Consider the following 17,545-nt stretch of genomic DNA (forward strand, 5'->3'; position numbering starts at 1 on the left):
GGTTGGTTTGGGGACGGGGTTTTAAACCCATGTTTTAAATTAAATCAAAAGACTAAAAATGTATTATTTGCTGTGTCTTTCTAGAAGGCATTACATATAAAGCATACCAACAGAAGCTGAATTTGTTGAAATTAGGTGAGTTGGATGCATGCACCTAAGCATTTAAATTATTACTTACATTTTCTTCTCTATCTGTATAGGACATGGATCCATCCAAACGACTAAATTCGTAATTCCTCAGATAGCAATAATCCATCAAAATGTCCAACATTGCTGTCATTTGTGAGAACATCAACACCTACAAGTAGTTAAGATTCCTCAGTATGCCTATTTTAAAAAATAAAACCAAAACACCAAACACAAAACAAGGCAAAACAAACAAACAAAAATACCTTGTGTCCTCTCTTTTTCAGTTCTGGCAACATCCGGTCCAAAAGTAGGAATTTGCCTGAATTCTTCACTAGCTCTTCATCAACCTTAAAATAGAGGGAAAAAAAGGAAAAGTCAAGATTTACAAGCTCTCAGATACATCAATATTCAGGTACTAGGAATGACAGTTAATGCACTAGGTTTCAACCTGCTGCACTTGGATTTAAAGTAGCACCAACTTAGGTAGTGGGCACATAGCTAGGCACCAGCAATACTTCATCGATTGTTTCCCAGCCAAAAGACACCTTCAGCAGCAGACAACCAGCTATGCAACACGTCAGCATTTTAAACAGGTGGCTAATCCTATCCCTTTCTTTTCCAGTCTAAATCATTTGACTATGTCAACCATGAGTTGTGGCTCAAAGTTCCTGACAGCTTCTACCTCGTCCCTCTGAATGATAATGGATTCAACTATACACGGCTGTCATGCTCATGTTAGTTTGCAAGAGTATATTCTGAATGAGATCCTTTGGTTTTCATTAATGACTTACTACGAGTTATTAAAAATATGTTAAAGGGTTAAAGTTCTTATATATGCATAATCCAAATTCCTTTCTTCCAAGCCTACTGACAGCAATTCTCGGCCCCAGAGCAGAACAGGCAATGGCCCTTCTAGAAAGAGATGGCTGAGGTCCGAGTGGGCTTTTGCCAGAAGTTTACTTATTTATTATGCGCCATGCAAGTTCCCAGGCAGCTACGGAAGTGGTATCTGCTACTCAACCTCCTGGTTCCCTTGGACTTCCCAGGGAGATTACTGATGAAAAGCTGAGTAGCAGATACCACCTCCTCAGCCTGCCCGGGAACCTGCATAGCATATAATAAATAAACTCGGCTCCAAGGAGTGGGGAAGAGCACGAGGGGCAGAGACCTTGGGGGAAGCGTGTGTGTGGAGGAGAGGAGGATACTTATCTATCCTCCATGGCCCTTAAAATCGCCAGGCCTCTGGGCAATTGCTGCGCGCCCCCCGTCAGAAGGCCTGCTCTCCCCTTTTCAATATAGTAAGAGAGTTTATGCAGGATTAAAAAAACAATTGTTAAGATTACTTTATTTATTAATTTGTATGTCTTTTGTGTGTGGGGGGAGAGGAAGGGGTTGGATGCTGAGCGCCAGATAAAACATTTGTCATATATTCCACTTCTAGGAAGCTCTCACTAGAATAAAGGTACAACTGTATATTCTACAGGGTGTAGAACCCAAATTAGGCATTTTACAAAAGATATCAATATTTTCAAGAAACACTCAAGAAGAATTTGTGGTCTCAGGGCCAGATCTTCAGCTAGCATAAGTCAGCACAACTCCAACGAAGCCAATGGATCTAAGCTAGTTTTACACCAGCTGAGGCTCTAGCTCTCAGAGTTTATTTCCTAGTGGACAGGTAATTCATATCCCAAAAATTGTCATCATGTGCAGTTGCAGAAGAGAGATTCATAACTGAAAGGGCAGAGACTGAACTAGTCCCTCTCATATATGCTGTAGGAAATTTCAAAATAAGACTGAATCATATTGGTAGGGTTTTGTGGAGAAGCATACTACCGGTGTGGCCCAACTTCCTGACCCTCCCCACTGGGCAGAATCCTCTAGCACACCACCCTATCACAGGGCAGAAGCTCTGAGCTCCTCACCGGAGTCTGGTAGGTGGAGAATAGTGGGGGGAAGAGATGGGGGTTCCGCGTGCCGCAGTTTAACTGTAAAAGAGCTGCATGTGGCTCACAAGCCACAGTTTGGCCACCCCCGCTATCCACCCACCCACATAAGTCCAAAACTTTTCACCAGCATTACATTACCTACAGCAATTTTCAGTAAACACTGCTCGGAACTCATCAAGATATGTACCTTAAATTGCTGTGTGGTAGGGTCCAGTGGGTATTCAATGAGATATGGATGGTTACAGCATTTCCTCAATAACATCATAATATTCTGCAGTTTCAAGTTGATTTCTGAATCCATGGGAAAGCTCATTTCTATCACTGGCCTTGCAAAGACATGTGATCTTATTAGTACAGCAAAATGTCAGTGCATTATGCATTTCAAGTACAATACAACATAACAAATGTCTGGCAGACCTATTATGAAGAGAAGGTTACTCACCTCCTGCAGTAACGGAGGTTCTTCGAGATGTGTCCCCCTGTAGGTCTCCACTTTAGATGATATCGCGTCCCACATACTCAGAGATCTTTACAGCAGTGCTTGTCCGGTGCCATTGGTGCCTCTTCTGGCATGCAAGGGGAGGAGGGTGGGTAGTCGAGCTCCCACAGAGACACACATCTCAAAGAACCTCAGTTACTGCACCAGTTGAGTAACCCTCTCTTCTTCTTCGAGTAATGTCCCTGTGGGTGCTCCACAGGTTATAGGTGACTATAGAGCACTGCTCAGTTGGGGGAGGGACTTCGATATCCCTTGTTTGTATCCATGAGAGAACTATTAGTCCTAGCATAGCATCCCTATTAGTTGCCTGATCTATTGCATAATGTGTTGTGAAAGTGTGCGCAGAATACCATGTGGCTACCTTCCATAGGTCTGTTATAGGAATGTTGTTAAGGAACGCTACAGAAGTGGATATTGCTCTGGTCAAGTGTGTTCTGGTTCCTGCAGGAGCCTGTAAGTTCTTTTGTTTATAGCATAGCTGGATACATTCTGCTATGCATATGGATAGTCTTTGACTAGATATAGCCTGCCTTTTTGTGCGTTCTGCGACTGATACAAAGAGCTTATCTGATTTTCTAAATGTTTTTCTTCTCTGTAAGTAAAAGGCTAGTGCTTGTATGACATCTAGTGTGCAGAGTGCCGCTTCTCGTGTATTATTATGCAATTTTGGATAAAAGGTAGGCAAATGTATAGACTGGTTAATGTGGAAGTCTGACTTTTTGGTAAAATTTTTGGGTGAGGTCTAAGAGTGATTTTATCTTTACGAAAAATCATGTAGGGTGGATGGTCCATAAGCGCGTTAAATTATCTTATGCATCTGGCCGATGCTATAGCTACTAAGAATGACACTTTCATAGATATGTGGAGAAATTAACATGATGCTAGAGGTTCCACTGGTGGCCTAGTAATGGCCTTTAGTACTAAGTTTAGGTCCCAGGGTGTAGTGGGGTTATGTAGGGCTGGGAATACCCTTTGTAACCCTTCCAGGAAACGTTTAACCATTGGGTGAGTGAATACCGTTGGGTGATTAATCTGGTCATGGAAAACAGAAATTGCTGCTAGATGGACCTTCAAGGAGCTAATTGATAGGCCTGATCAATTTAGTTCTAGGGTATATTCTAAGATGGATGGAATGGATGAAGATGTAGTAAGGATTTGTCTCTCTCTGCACCAGGAGTCGAATCTGTGCCATTTCTGCAGGTAAGTTTTCCTTGTTGATGGTGTTCTACTATTTATTAATATATGTTTAAATGCTTCCAAGCATTCTAGCTCCTCTGGGCCGAACCAGTTCAGAACCATGCAGTCAGATGAAGTTTCTGTATCTCGGAGTGCCAAAGCCAGCTGTCGTCCAGGGATAGGAGATCGCATTGTGGAGAAAACATGATTGTTTGTATGTTGACATGTTCAGGTGGTCTGAGTACCATGTCTGTCTGGGCCAAGCAGGTGTTATCACTGTTTTCTTGTAGACTCTGATTTTGTAAATGGCTTGGGTATCATTGGGATGGCTGGGAATGTTACAAGTGCTGCTTGCTCCAGTCAAGTAGGAAAGCATCTCCCATCGAGCCTGGTCCCAATCCTACACTCAAGCAGAAATGATGGCATTTGCTGTTTAGTTTTCTGGCAAAAAGGTTGACAGCTGGATAAACCCCACTACTGATAAATGTTTTTCAGGACTTCGTTGTTCAGTTTCCACTTGTGGTTCTGGCCAAAGTGTCTGCTGAGACTGTCCGCAGCAGTGTTCTGGCATCCTGGTAGATATGGCGCTGATATGTTGGTGTTGTGCTGCATACACCAGTTCCAGAGTTTCATTGATTCGCTGCATAGAAAATGGGATCTTGCACCTCCTTGGTGAGTGATATAAAACATGTAAGCGATGTTTTCTGTCATTGTCTTTATTGACCTGTTTTTTATGAGTGACAGAAAATGATGCAGGCATTTTGAACTGCTCGGAGCTCTAGAATATTTATGTGCAGTCAGGTTTCGGTCTTTGACCATCGTCTCTGTATCGTATGGTCGTGGAGGTGTGCTCCCCAACCCAGGATTAATACATCTGTGATAATCATGATTGATGGTGGACGTTGTGAGAATTGGATTCCTGACATGTTTTCTCGGGTCCAGCACCTGCTGCGGCTTCAGCACTGTAGGGAGGAGGATCTCAGGGCTTCTGCCCCATGGGAGGTGCCTGCCGGGGCTCGGAGCTTCAGCAGACATGCCCCAGGGGGCAGTCCCCAAGCCCTGGCAGGCACGCCCCACGGGGCACAAGCATGGGGCCCCACCACAGGGCTGAAGCCCTAAGGCCCGGCAGGCGTACTCCAGCTCTCAAACTTCTGAAGATTGTTGTATGCAGCTCAGAAAGTCAGTAAATGGATCATCTTAGTAGCCCTTGTCTGCACCTCTTCCAGTTTGAATTCATCATTCTTAAACATGGGGGACCAGAACTGCACACAATATTCCAGATGAGGTCTCACCAGCGCCTCGTATAATGGTACAAACACCTCCCCATCTCTACAGGAAATACCTCGCCTGATGCATCCAAGGACTGCATTAGCTTTTTTCATGGTCACATAACATTGGTGGCTCATAGTCATCCTGTGATCAACTAATATGCCCAGGTTCTTCTCCTCCTCTGTCACTTCCAACTGATGCTGTTTGGACAATGTTGTTTGAGAGGTCGAAGGTGTTTTCTGCAATTGTCTGCATCTTTGTGTTTTTTGTTTCCCTCTTTGTGGTTCGTATTGCCTGGGAACGTAAAGGATATCTGCGAGCATAAGGTTGAAATCTGTGTTGTCTCTTTACTACAGGCGAGTAAATGCCATGGGTTCGTAGCATCGCTCGTGAATCCTTCATAGAACGGAAGTACCTCATCTATTTTTGTCTGTAATTCCCCGGGAAGGCCCACTGAGTGGAACCACGATGCCCTGCACATAACAATGGCAGTGGTTGTTGTTCTGGCCACAGTATCGTCTACATCTAACAAAGCCTGTAGCGGTCTAACTACCTTCCTTGATGAGTGATTTGAACTGTTCTCTTTTGTTCTCAGGAATGTTGATAAATTCCAACATTTTCTTGTAGATATTATGATCATAATTGGAGAATAGGGCTCCATAATTGGATACGCTCATTAATAAAGTGGATGACAAATAAACTTTTCTGCCTAACAAATCTAGTCTCTTCCAATCTTTGCCCTGTGGTGTTTTTTTGTAATTTGTTTACTCTTTGGTTTCCAGCATCGATAACAAGGGAATTTGGGGGTCGATGGCTAAAGAGGAATTCCATCCCCTTGGCAGGGATATAGTACTTTCTGTCGTTTCTTTCACTGGTAGGTGGGATAGTGGCTGGTGTTTGCCATATGGTGTTAGCTGGCTTCATCAGCACTTCATCCATCAGAAGCACAATTTTTTATGACATTGTGGCATAACGGATCTTCAGCAATTTATGTGATTATGTAGCCTCTTCAAGGGGAACTTCTAGATTTCTAGATTTGCACTCTCTTGAAGAGGTCATGGAATTGTTTGGAGTCCTCCATCATCATGGGTGTGGGGGAGATTACGCCTTCATCCGGGAAGGATGAGAGGTTTCTTGCTCTCCGCTCGTGTCTCCTACCTGTGTCTCTTCCACAGCTGGTGCTGAGGCAGATTGGGGTGAATGTCTAGAAGATCTCACCCAGTTGTGCCATTACATGTGATATGGCATAGGAGGTCCAAACCATGGACTGTACCAGGGAAATGTCCTGGTTCCCCCGCAAGGTGCATATTCAGGTGCCTCTGATGATGGTCTGGTGGTGAAGTGCTGTGATAAAAACTGAGCTTCCTCTATCTCACTATCTTCTCCACTGAGAGTGCACTGGTGAGAATGCTTCATCATGCGCAAAATGCAATGGTGATTCCTCCATCCCTACTGTTGGTGACTGCAGAGATGACACTGCTATATAGTCTCCATTTGCTGACAGTGGTGTTTGCTTGTTCTTGATGCTTGTGCTGATGCTGGTGCCATTGCGTATTGGTGATAGGTGCCGACAATGGTATATTGTCACTAATTCCAGAACTTGCGTGGGTGCTGTGACCTTTACTGGTACTGTGATCTTTTCAGTGCCATGGCATCTGACGGGGCTGTAGTCTGTGCCATTGACCTCTGCACTGTATCTTTCTTCAGTGCCATGGCAGAGGACCGTTTTTCTTTGTCTCTCGACTCTGCACCAGGATATTTTGAGTCCTTGGGTGCCACGGCCCGCGTAGTAGCTGAGGAACCAGTTGCCTCCTTAGTACTAGATGAAGGGACTGTCAACAGTCATTTGTGCAAACACTTTTTCTTTGGTGTAGTTGTGGTTGGAGACGCTGAGGCTCTCTTTCCGAGAGTATGTTCCTTTCCTGAAACTGGGTTTTCTGGTCCTGGGTCAGAGGAGGATTTCAGGGACTTCCTCATTAATATGAACTTTAACCTCAAATCCCTATCCCTCCTGGCCCTGGCCTTAAGGTTTTTATGAGTGCAATTCTGCACTAATGCATTTCTTCCAGGCAGAAAATGGCCATTCGACACTGGGATGGCATCTCTACATGAGATGCACCTTTTAAATCCTGGTGAACCTGGTATATCTTATGCTTCTAACCTATTCTACTCCATCCACTCAGGGAAAGAGAGAAGAAAGTCAACAGTTTTCCTCCTCCCTCCCGCCCCCTTTTTTTTTTTTTTTTTTTTGGAGGAAGGAAGGTAGATAGGTAGTATAAAATACTGACTAAACTAAGGTCATTATGACTAAACTAAACTATTTTCTAATAATAGTCTTGGTAAGAGGAGTGAAAACTGTTGTTTGGTGATCTTGCTCCATCTCGGACCATGGATGGTTGAGAAGGAACTGAGGGGGTTGGATTGCACGTGCACCAGAAGAGGCACCAACAGCGACACGAGATAAGAGCTGCGCACACGTGACCTGGACCAGCACTGCTGTAAAGATCTCCGACCAAGTACATGACAACACCTAGTGGAGCGCCCACAGGGACATAAATCACAGAAGAACTACAGGATTTTCAGAATTAGTGAGAAAGGAAAATGCATCTTTTCATTTCCAATTTAGTTTCAACTCTATGTAATATTTCATAGTATATTAAAAATGATCTAAGAAGTTATAAAGATGATATTTTTAAAACAGAGATTTTATTTTTTCAAAATATGCACCTCTCTTTTACTACTTCCTCTTGCATTTTGCTGATCAGTTTTTCCAGATCATCAGGCGTATCACCATCTAGTTCACGGTAATCAACCACTTTTCGACTTCGGCGCTTTGGTCGGCCTGTAGGACTCAACTCAACTACTTCTTCCTATAGAAAGTGATACAAATTGTAACAGTCAGCACATGTTTCTCATGTATCATTGGGGAAAGGGATGAGGGCAACCAAATGTGATCCAATCCCTTGACGTCCCAGTGATTCTCAATATATCTGCTGCTTAAAAAGAGTTTCTTCACTAACAATACACATTTCCCAATATTTATTATTGAAGATAAATATAAAGTATTTGCATGTACTTGGCTTTGTTTTGTCACACACCCTCATGGGTCCTTCTGATACCTTTTCAAATGGGCCAGGGTCAATGTGCAGCCACAGCCTTCACATCTGAGGCCACATGGGAAAGGACATAGTCAAGAGGATCCCACATACAGTTGTGGCCAAAGAGACAATGTCACACATCACTGATTACTGCCCTCTGACCATATTTGATGGTGGTCTGAGGGCTCTACACTTTGCTGAGGAGGCTGCCACAAATTGGCTTGGCAAAGCTCTGCATTTGATAAAACAAATGATTGAAGATCACCATCTCTAGTTCTACCTAAAGAAATCATCATGTGACATAACTGAAGTATGATCACTTAAGATGTCCAGTAGTTTACTACTTAATGAGACTTAAGACTATCACAGCAATCTTAACTGTCACTTGAGCAAGAGGAAACTCTCTTAGCTTTGAACTACAGAAATACCTTTATGTCCTTTCCAGGCTAAAACTAGCCAAGGAGCAAAATACTCTAAAATTCTGTTCCCACTAAAGTCAGCAGTAATAAATTCCAACTGAAATAAGTGGCAGAATGATTGGGCCCAGAACTATTCACAACAAAAAGCTTCTGGCTCAATTTTATTATTTTCTTCACTAACAGTCAGTGCTGAAGTTTAAGAAGATTTAAAGTATATGGAAAGTCTGACAGAGTAATGAGCCAAATTTTGAGGTGGGGGCAGTGAAATAGACCAAAAGTAAAAAATATCAAATCAGGGTAATATTTTAGAGACCTGTAACAAAACAAACAAACAAAAACAAACAAACAAACAAAAAAACTGACATGCCAAATTTGATAAGGTAGGAACGTTTCTATTCAACTTCAACATATAGAATTCTATTATAATCAATGAGCTCTGCATCTGTACACAAAATGGAACTGGTAAAAAAAAGGGTGTTTTAGAAGTCACTGCTAGTGTAACCAATGCTATGGTATTTTCATTAGTGAACCATTGACAGTTTTATGCATTTCTGAAGTCCACATCAGTAGGTACCTCACTGTTGCCAAGCAGCTTTTTAATGGTCCGATTTACAATAGCGGTATAGAAGGTTTCTTGTTTCTTTGCCAGCGGTGCATACACCACAACTTCTCGTTTAGGAGGAACTTCAAGAGCTACATCAGATTTCAGTCTTCTCAATAAGAAAGGTGTCAAAATCTAAAATGCAAACAAATATGTATTACATCCTTTAAACATGCTCTGCAGTGGTGTACATTGGGGCAATGGCATTTACCTCAATGAAATACTGCCAATTTACACCAGAGAATTTAGGCTGTAGAGTTGTATACAACTACATATTATAAACTACATACATCTTGGGAATAGGCAGGAGATGTGCTATAGATATTAAAAATACTGAGAAATCCTTATAATGGGCAAAGCGGTTATTGTGTACATGCCATAGTGCAGCTCTGAAAAGTGGCTCTTTCAAAATATTTTGCAAGTTTCATTCCCTACGATCTGTATGGACTTAAACATAGATGTGATCCTGACACAATAATAAAGTAGTGCCCTTACTGGATTATATCGGGTTGTCAGTGAAGTCAGCATTTGTCAACAGTTACCACATAGCGTATCTGGGAGATATAAGTTTTTCTCTAGACTTGGAAAAGAAAAACAGTGGTGACAGCTGGCAAGTGTCGAATTTTTTAAAAAATAGTGACCACCAAACAATAGTTTGGTTTACCTTTGAAGAGGGGAATAAAATCCCATTACAAATCTGAAGAGGGTAAAAAAGAGAGACACTCCCCACAAAGCTATGTAGCTGCCAACAAAATGATTTCCAAGATAGAAACGTGTTTAGGTGACATTCTATAAAAGACAAGATGTTGAAAAAATCATTTACAATGGGGGGAAAAAAAACCCAACTCAATTTAATGCTAATAATTGTCCATGACACCACGATAAAAACTACCAGTTTAATCTATTGGTGAAACATCAAGTGCTAAAGAAGTGCAGAAACAAAAGTTGTAGTTCGATTTAGTTTTCAGAATTCTCAATTCCATTCCGCCCTCCCACCCCAAAAGTAATCAAAGACTTATGCCATTCTTTTAATCTAATGTTGAGAAGATCCAATACAAAAGAAATGCACAAAGTGCCAACAGTGACAAAGATACAACAGACCTGCTAAATTGTGTTATGATCAACTGCAAATAAATCTGTTCTAATAATATGTTCAGTGGTGCAATAAAACTTTAGAACAAGAACACCAAAAATCATTAAGAATTTATTTTAAAACAAAAATTAACACCTGGTGCAGCATGTGTAAGATGTTCTGCTCCCTTTCTTTAGCAACAATATTTTCAGCAATTTCTGTAATGCTTGTAATGTCAAACCAAGATTCAAAGCTAGAGACAGACACAAAAGAAATTCAAGTTATTTCATATACATTATTCTTTGTTACTTGAATGTGTGTCAAACTCCCAGTGGTTAAATTTCAAAAGCACCTCATGTATAAAAGATGTACAGCAGGTAGCACTAGACCTCTGCAATCTCTTTCCAGCTTATCACTGAATTAAAAGTTGTTTTTTGGCACTGTGATGTGAGAAGTGGTTATGGAGGAAAACTGAACGCTTGCTGCTTGGCTCAGTGGGCTTTAATTTTTGCTCACTGGCTGAGATTTGAAAATTGTTTCCCTCTCTGTAGAAGCAACTTCAGAAATAAAAAAAGTCACCTGAGGAAGGGAGAAGTCATTCAAACCTCCATCACTGAGATGAATCCAATCATTGTGATAACTTATCAGCAGACAGCCAATTATATTCTTTAATTATCCAACTCAAATGAACATTTTATAGCTGTAATGATGCTGGGCGTTAGCTCTGAGCAGCTCATGCAGAAAACACACAGTCTGGGCCAACAGTCCATAGCCTACCTTTTCAAGTCATCAAATACATCTGGCAGCAGGAAGTTAAGTAGTGACCAGAGTTCTGCCAAGTTGTTTTGCAAGGGAGTACCAGTTAACAGAAGTTTATTGTCAGCATTAAACCGTTTTAATTCCCTGATAAGACGACAGTTCATGTTCTTAATCCTATGTCCTTCATCCACTATCAGATACTTCCAGAAGCAATGCTAGAGAGAGAAAAAAGGTCACCTACCATTTCAAAAAATGTGATCTTTGCTACATCAAAACATGTATTATGGCTGCCCAACACTTCCCATTATAACACCCTATTGCCACTTGCTTATGAATTTGCCAAATTTTAATTGTTTTGGTTAAAATTTTCCATGCCTGTATCTGAATCAGGCTGAATGATTATTTTTGGAAAATTTTGCCCACAACAGCACAAGTTGTTTACAAAAACAAGGCTAACAAAAATATCTTTAATTCATGTGACTATCTTGGAAGCTCTAGTGGAGCAGGGAGTTAAAATTGGCAAAGACTGTTCTGTGTGTCAGAGATATGTCTTTGACCCTGTCTACACTTACCTCTGAGATTCAGCGGCAGTCGACAGGAGTTATGCAAGCTATGCAAAAAACTTGGGTAACTCCCGTCGACTTCTCTGTTACTCTTCTGCGCGCTGTCTTCACTGCACTGCGCCACCTGTGAAGGTGGTCTTAGTACATCAATTTCTGGATCGACTGAGCGGGTCTTGACTGACCGCTCAGTTGGTCCAGAGAAATCGATCTGACAGCGGTGACTTTGCCACTATCAGTGTGCCCATAGCCTTTGTAAATATCCATTAGAATCCACCTAAATTTGGCCATATTATAAGCTGTGGAAAAGTCTCAGTTTGTACATACTCAGTGAAGACCATCCTTGAGCAACAAGCAATCTTAGTTCTGGTACTTCCTAACTGTTGAGTGTTTGACTTTGCAATCTTAATATTTTTATGTAGTTTGTGTCATATTTTATAGCTCATATTATTCAGGAGTGCATAAACTGATGCAGAACTGAAATTTTATTAAATTAGATATAGAAAGCTGTGCTGCACCAAGAATGCTCCTTCCTTGACTCTACAACAAAAGAAGAGATCACCATTATGACGCAACCTCCTGTCTTAAGTGACCACTCCAATGTAACCATACTATACTGAATACAAATTCTACTCCAAAAACCACCTCCCTTTAAACAACCAATTTTTGTCTGTTGATCTGTTGAGAGATCACTTACGACGGGGTTTTTATTGGGCTATGGATTCTGCTTGCCTTCTTACTGTAATTTCCCTACCATTCTCCACAACACTTCTTTTTGGGTAATGCATTCTACTTTTTTCATGAAGTTACTAAATATGCCAATTCAGGGCTCTAGATGCCGAGGAAACAGGGCACTTGGAAACTGATAAAAGCAGCTATGACTGCTACAGTATGACACAGCTGCTGGGCAGATAGCATGTCTGAAGTTTCTACTGCAGAAGAAAGCACTGTTGTAAACTATACTGAGGCATTCCACCTGTCATAGGATTCAGGGCACACTTGAGTACCTGCAAGGCAGTTCTGTCTCTCATGGCTATTTCAAATGAGGTAATGACCACAGGATGAATTTGCAGTGAACCTTCTCGCTTGTGAATTTTTTGAACCAGTTTACGACGTTCCTGCTGGGTTCCATGGTATAGCATTATGGGAATCTAAAAGAAGTTTTTAAATTTCCATTAGTAAGTAGCAATCAAGAACCCACACATTTTGTAGCAAACACACTAAGAATTACCACGGTGGTTACAATGCATACAGAACAACTTCCAAACTAGACCAGTTATGAGAATGTGATAATTTGCTCTTCTAAACGCCAAAAAGAAAATACTTCACTTTTTACCTCTGGAGTGAATCTCTTGAACTCAGCCATCCAGTTAGGAAGAGTAGACAAGGGACCACACACAAAGAATGGTCCAGGGACTCCTCTCTCTACCATCAGGGCTATTGTAGCAATACACTGGATTGTCTTTCCCAGCCCCATTTCATCAGCCAGAATGCCATTAATGCCATTTTCCCAAAGCATCTGCATACACAAAGATATATTCTTACAGCTACACATGCCTAATAAGCAGTAGACATCCATGTGAATATAACACCCATTACAGTATTAATCATTTGGCTTCTGCGATCAATCTTTTCCAATATGCATATTTTCCGAATTAGGTGAATAAAATTTCTCCATGCCTAACTTAAGTACAAAGGAGCTGTATGCATGTGCCAGTCAGGTGTCCAACTGGTCTTGTGAAAGTGCAAGAATTTGGACACATGAGGTACCTAATTGATATGGTAATGTCTCTGGAAATTCTCTGTTGACATTTTTTATGATTGTTTCTAAACTAAAAAGGTAATCTTTTGGAACATTTGGTAAAAATTTTGTTTTCATTTTCGAGTGATCAAAGAATATAGATACAGTATTTCATATTCAGACTCTTTAGTGTTCAATATAAAAAACAAATTTTTGAAGTTAGCACTTGTTCCATGAATAAATATGTTTTATTAGTTAAACAAATATATGGAGATGTGGTTAACAAAAAAACAGCTGCATTGTACAGAAGTATGCTTCTGTACAGAAGTAGGAATCTACCTACAAAGTTACGGTGATATTTTCACCCAACTAGTCTATCATATGCTTTCTAAAATCAGCACATTAAGTTTGAACCAAAAACAAAGGTAATGATCAAAGGAAAAAAACTACACTTGTATTCTTTTAAAAACTTCTTTGATGTATAAAAGTTGGTGGAAAAGATTTAAAGAAAAGCTGGGAGAGGAGGCTTTTTTGGTTTGTTTTTTTAAACATTAGAAAGTCAGGTGTTGTCTATCCTACATCTACACTAGGAGTGTACAGATATACCAGTATTCTATACAGACAAAGTGTTCCTAGTGTGGGCACAGATTATATCAGCAAAACTGCACTTTTTCCAGTAAAGCTTATTCCAGCTCCCACGAACCAAGAGAAACAAAGTATATTATGAAAAAGCGCAGTTTTGCCAACGTTAGTGTGGGGCTACGCCAGTCAGAGAACACACTTCTTCACACCCTTGACAAACATAACAGTGTCAGCAGAAATCTGTAGTGTAGGCATGCCCTGTGATGACTGCAGATGGAATGAAATGATATCCGCATAAGAGAGCAAAAGGTGAATGTGACAAATATGGGAGTGCTCTTTGGATACTTTAACATGGTGTTTGTATCTTTCACTACTGTGGTTTGTCTGCCCTGTGTATGGGAGTGGATATTTAACCTTGGGGGTCTGTCTGGGTAACAAGGCCAGCCCACCCACTTAGGAAAGAGTGGAGGCCCCTTTCAACAATTGCTTAACAGCTTACAATTAAGAGTAGCCTTAATAGTGTAGCTCAGTCACAAGGAGTAAGTACTTAATCCAGTTTGAACAGGGGGGTCAAACTAGGAGAAGCAGACAGTCACACAGACACTCAGGAGGATTTGGGCTTGCTAGAAGAATGTAAATTGAGTCTATTCTATTCTTGTTACTGAAAAGGAAAGTCTAATTTAGCATGTAGTGAAGTGTACAATTTAGATTAAACTGAATGTGCATGTAGGCTTTTTATTTAGCAATTGGAACAAAGATTTGAGAGACAAATGGATTTTAAAACACTTTTTAGCAGGCTCTTGGGCCAATACCATTGGTCAGAAGTTCCCATAAGGAGGAAGCATGTGTCTGAAGCTGGATTGGACCTACGGAATGTTAAGTAGTTGGTATACTCAGGCCCCTGTCTAAGAGGGGAAAAATGTCACAAGATTCCACCTTGGGACAGGTATGAGCAAGAGGCCTATCACCTGAAGAGGTGCACTCAGAGAGGCCAGAAAGTAATAGGTGCAGTTAGCCCTGTAACCATGAGCAGTTGAAAGGGGAAAGATTTTTAGACAGATATCTAAATTTTTTTTTGGTTAATACATTTAACTCCAATGCCCAATATAAGGAAGTCTTTGTTAAAAACTCAAAATACCAACTCTCTAAATAAGTTGCAAGAGCTCAGAACACATCAGATCCCCAAGACATTCTCTAGGAAGAGAAGGGAAGACTAGACTTAACACTCCTGATGTTTCTTAAGTAAAAATCAAGAAAAGCTTTAAAAAAAAAAAAAAAAAATCCAGGCCTCTTTTATATAGCATTAAAAAAAAAAAGTGCATGAGCCCAATTTTGTGTTTAGGAAATCCTTTACAGGCCACTTGTAATTCCAAAACCAAGATGGAAGCACAATTTTGACAATTGGAATAGAGCTCATATGAAATATCAGTATGTTGTAACAGGGGAAATGGAGTACAGCCTCCCCCATGCATGTTTTACTCATATTAGAAGAGTGGCTTTAAGCAACCTTCTTTCAAAACTTCCACCCAGACATTACGTGGCAATGTCCCCCATACACAGTCCTTTCTTTTAAAGGAATATGCATGCCATTTCTGCAGTTCAGCCAACCACCAGAGCTGGAAAGGCCAAAGCCTAACATGGACCAAGAGTTCCTTAAAAAACAACAAAAAACAGATATGCACAGCCTCTGTGCCAAGCCCAAAAGTAGCACAGTTTCCCCAATATACTTAATCTGGAGTAGTATCAACACTACCATCTGAGCAGAAGACTTATAAACACAAGCAATATCATCTTCTGTTGAAGTAAGCACAAACATAAGATTTAGTATAAAATTCAGATTCATACCCTGAGCCATTCCATGCCTTCAACCTGGTACCACCTCATAACACCTCCCGTAAAAAGCTTTGGCTGTTGAAAGGGTATTGACTGCCCATTAAATTTCCGTACTGGGTCAAGGAAGTGCTTGGCATTATGTCGTACAGCTTGTGACAACCTGTCTTTAATGACACTATTAGAATCTCCATTTTTTTGTAAGTCTTCTGCACACAGTTTGTTAGAAGAGCTTTCATCCTATAGAAGAAAGTTCAGAGAATTTGTTTTAAGTACAAACTTTGCAAAGCTTAGTTAACACATACTTCTGCAAGCTGCCGAGACTTTGGCAAATCTGCAAGTCAATATTATTGCTACAGTTAGGCAAAACAGTTTCTAGCTGCAATGATATAGGCAGATTTAACTGGAGTGTGGTTGACCACATGCAATAACTCAAGCACAAAGTTTATTTCCAGGGATGATATGGTCATGTAGCCAATTAACATTAAAAAAGTGTGACTACTCAATGCCAATGTATCCTTCAACTCTTTGGAGTTTAAAAGCAATAATAGTTACTAAATAAAATGATAATGTTGAACACAAAGTTGCTGCCCCTAAAAGCGAACAGACCTTAATACCCGACACACAAAAAGACAGCATATTTCATGTAGAATTGTTTCTCGCTTTTAAGCAAATTAAAAAAAATTAAGCAAAAAAGTGCACCATTTAACCCCATACTTTCTAAATTTCTAATAGAGCACCTAATGCTATAGTAGCTAGGCATTTATTTACAGAACAAGTTTTAAAATATACTACATAACGCCATTCATAATGTACAAGTAAAACCCACCATTTTGTCATGAATAAAATCAAATTAGACAAAAATCATACATCTTATACAGGATTCCTAGTGCTTATTTTCCTAAAATTGTATGTATTCCGTGTAAACATAAAAGATGCATATTTGTTTTTTATCAGTTAGCATGGAGAAAGAAATTGGTCTAAAACATTTTTAGCTATTTCCTTCCCACACTAGTACAGAGAATATCAACAAGCTGCAAAACTGCGTTTTATAGCTCTCTTTAGCAAGATATTTGGGGGCATAATCAAATAAATTTCCAGATAAATAATTCTATTTTCAGATACTTATTTTAAAATTACTTATTCCATGTTGGTATGCAAATTACATCTACATAGTTAAAACTGAAAAATGGGGACAGGAAATGAGGTAAAGATAATGTAAAATTTGAGAAATTAAAAATCTTACCTTGAAATTAGAGACATTTAAATTGTTTTACAGTGTACATTTAAATTGTAAGAATATGCACGGACATACCTGATTTTGTACTTTGCTTTTTTTGGCCATGGACAAGATTTCCTAGAAAGAAAAAGCTAGTGTAAAATATGCTTTATAGCAACTTGAAAGATTAGTATAGCAATATCTATTTTGTGGAATCTATAATCCCACGATCTGAAAGTGCTTTAATGGAATCTCAACCAGATAAGGAGAACATACATAGATAAGGTTATCAGCAAATGGGGCTAAGTAACTTGCTCAGTTTTTTTTTTACACACTGTTATTCACACACACACACGCACACACGCTAGGGAAAGAAGAACCAGGTACAACATTTTTAAATCAATATTTTAATTCAGGAAGTCTGCTTTAATTCCTCATTTTGTTAACAAAGGTGTGTGTAATTATGTTAGAGACACAAAAATATAAACTGCAGAAATCACATGCCATCAAATTATAGTCAATAACCTCCCCCAAATTGCACTTGACAATTCACCGCACATCAGGGAATTCTGTGTATGTTTAAAATATGCTGCAGTACAATGTGACAGCAGTATCTGGAAAGTAAGCTACATCACAAGTGAATAC

At 40.0% G+C, this 17,545-nt stretch overlaps 1 protein-coding gene across 1 annotated transcript in view; it reads right to left on the minus strand.

Moving 5' to 3' along the window:
• Positions 1-17,545, minus strand: part of HELLS (helicase, lymphoid specific) — a 38,302-nt gene that overhangs the window by 7,194 nt on the left and 13,563 nt on the right. The window contains exons 7-17 of the mRNA XM_067530196.1: positions 16,997-17,038; positions 15,697-15,921; positions 12,865-13,047; positions 12,536-12,679; positions 10,987-11,183; positions 10,366-10,462; positions 9,111-9,272; positions 7,747-7,889; positions 2,263-2,401; positions 393-476; positions 179-298 (exon numbers count right to left, since the gene is read on the minus strand). Of these exons, the coding sequence (XP_067386297.1) occupies positions 179-298; positions 393-476; positions 2,263-2,401; positions 7,747-7,889; positions 9,111-9,272; positions 10,366-10,462; positions 10,987-11,183; positions 12,536-12,679; positions 12,865-13,047; positions 15,697-15,921; positions 16,997-17,038 (1,536 nt within the window). The remainder of the gene's footprint in view (positions 1-178; positions 299-392; positions 477-2,262; positions 2,402-7,746; positions 7,890-9,110; positions 9,273-10,365; positions 10,463-10,986; positions 11,184-12,535; positions 12,680-12,864; positions 13,048-15,696; positions 15,922-16,996; positions 17,039-17,545) is intronic.

Source organism: Emydura macquarii, unplaced genomic scaffold (genome assembly GCF_026122565.2).
Source record: "Emydura macquarii macquarii isolate MOO-44397 ecotype Brisbane River unplaced genomic scaffold, CSIRO-AGI_Emac_v2 contig_67, whole genome shotgun sequence".
In the NCBI taxonomy this organism is placed as follows: domain Eukaryota; kingdom Metazoa; phylum Chordata; order Testudines; family Chelidae; genus Emydura; species Emydura macquarii.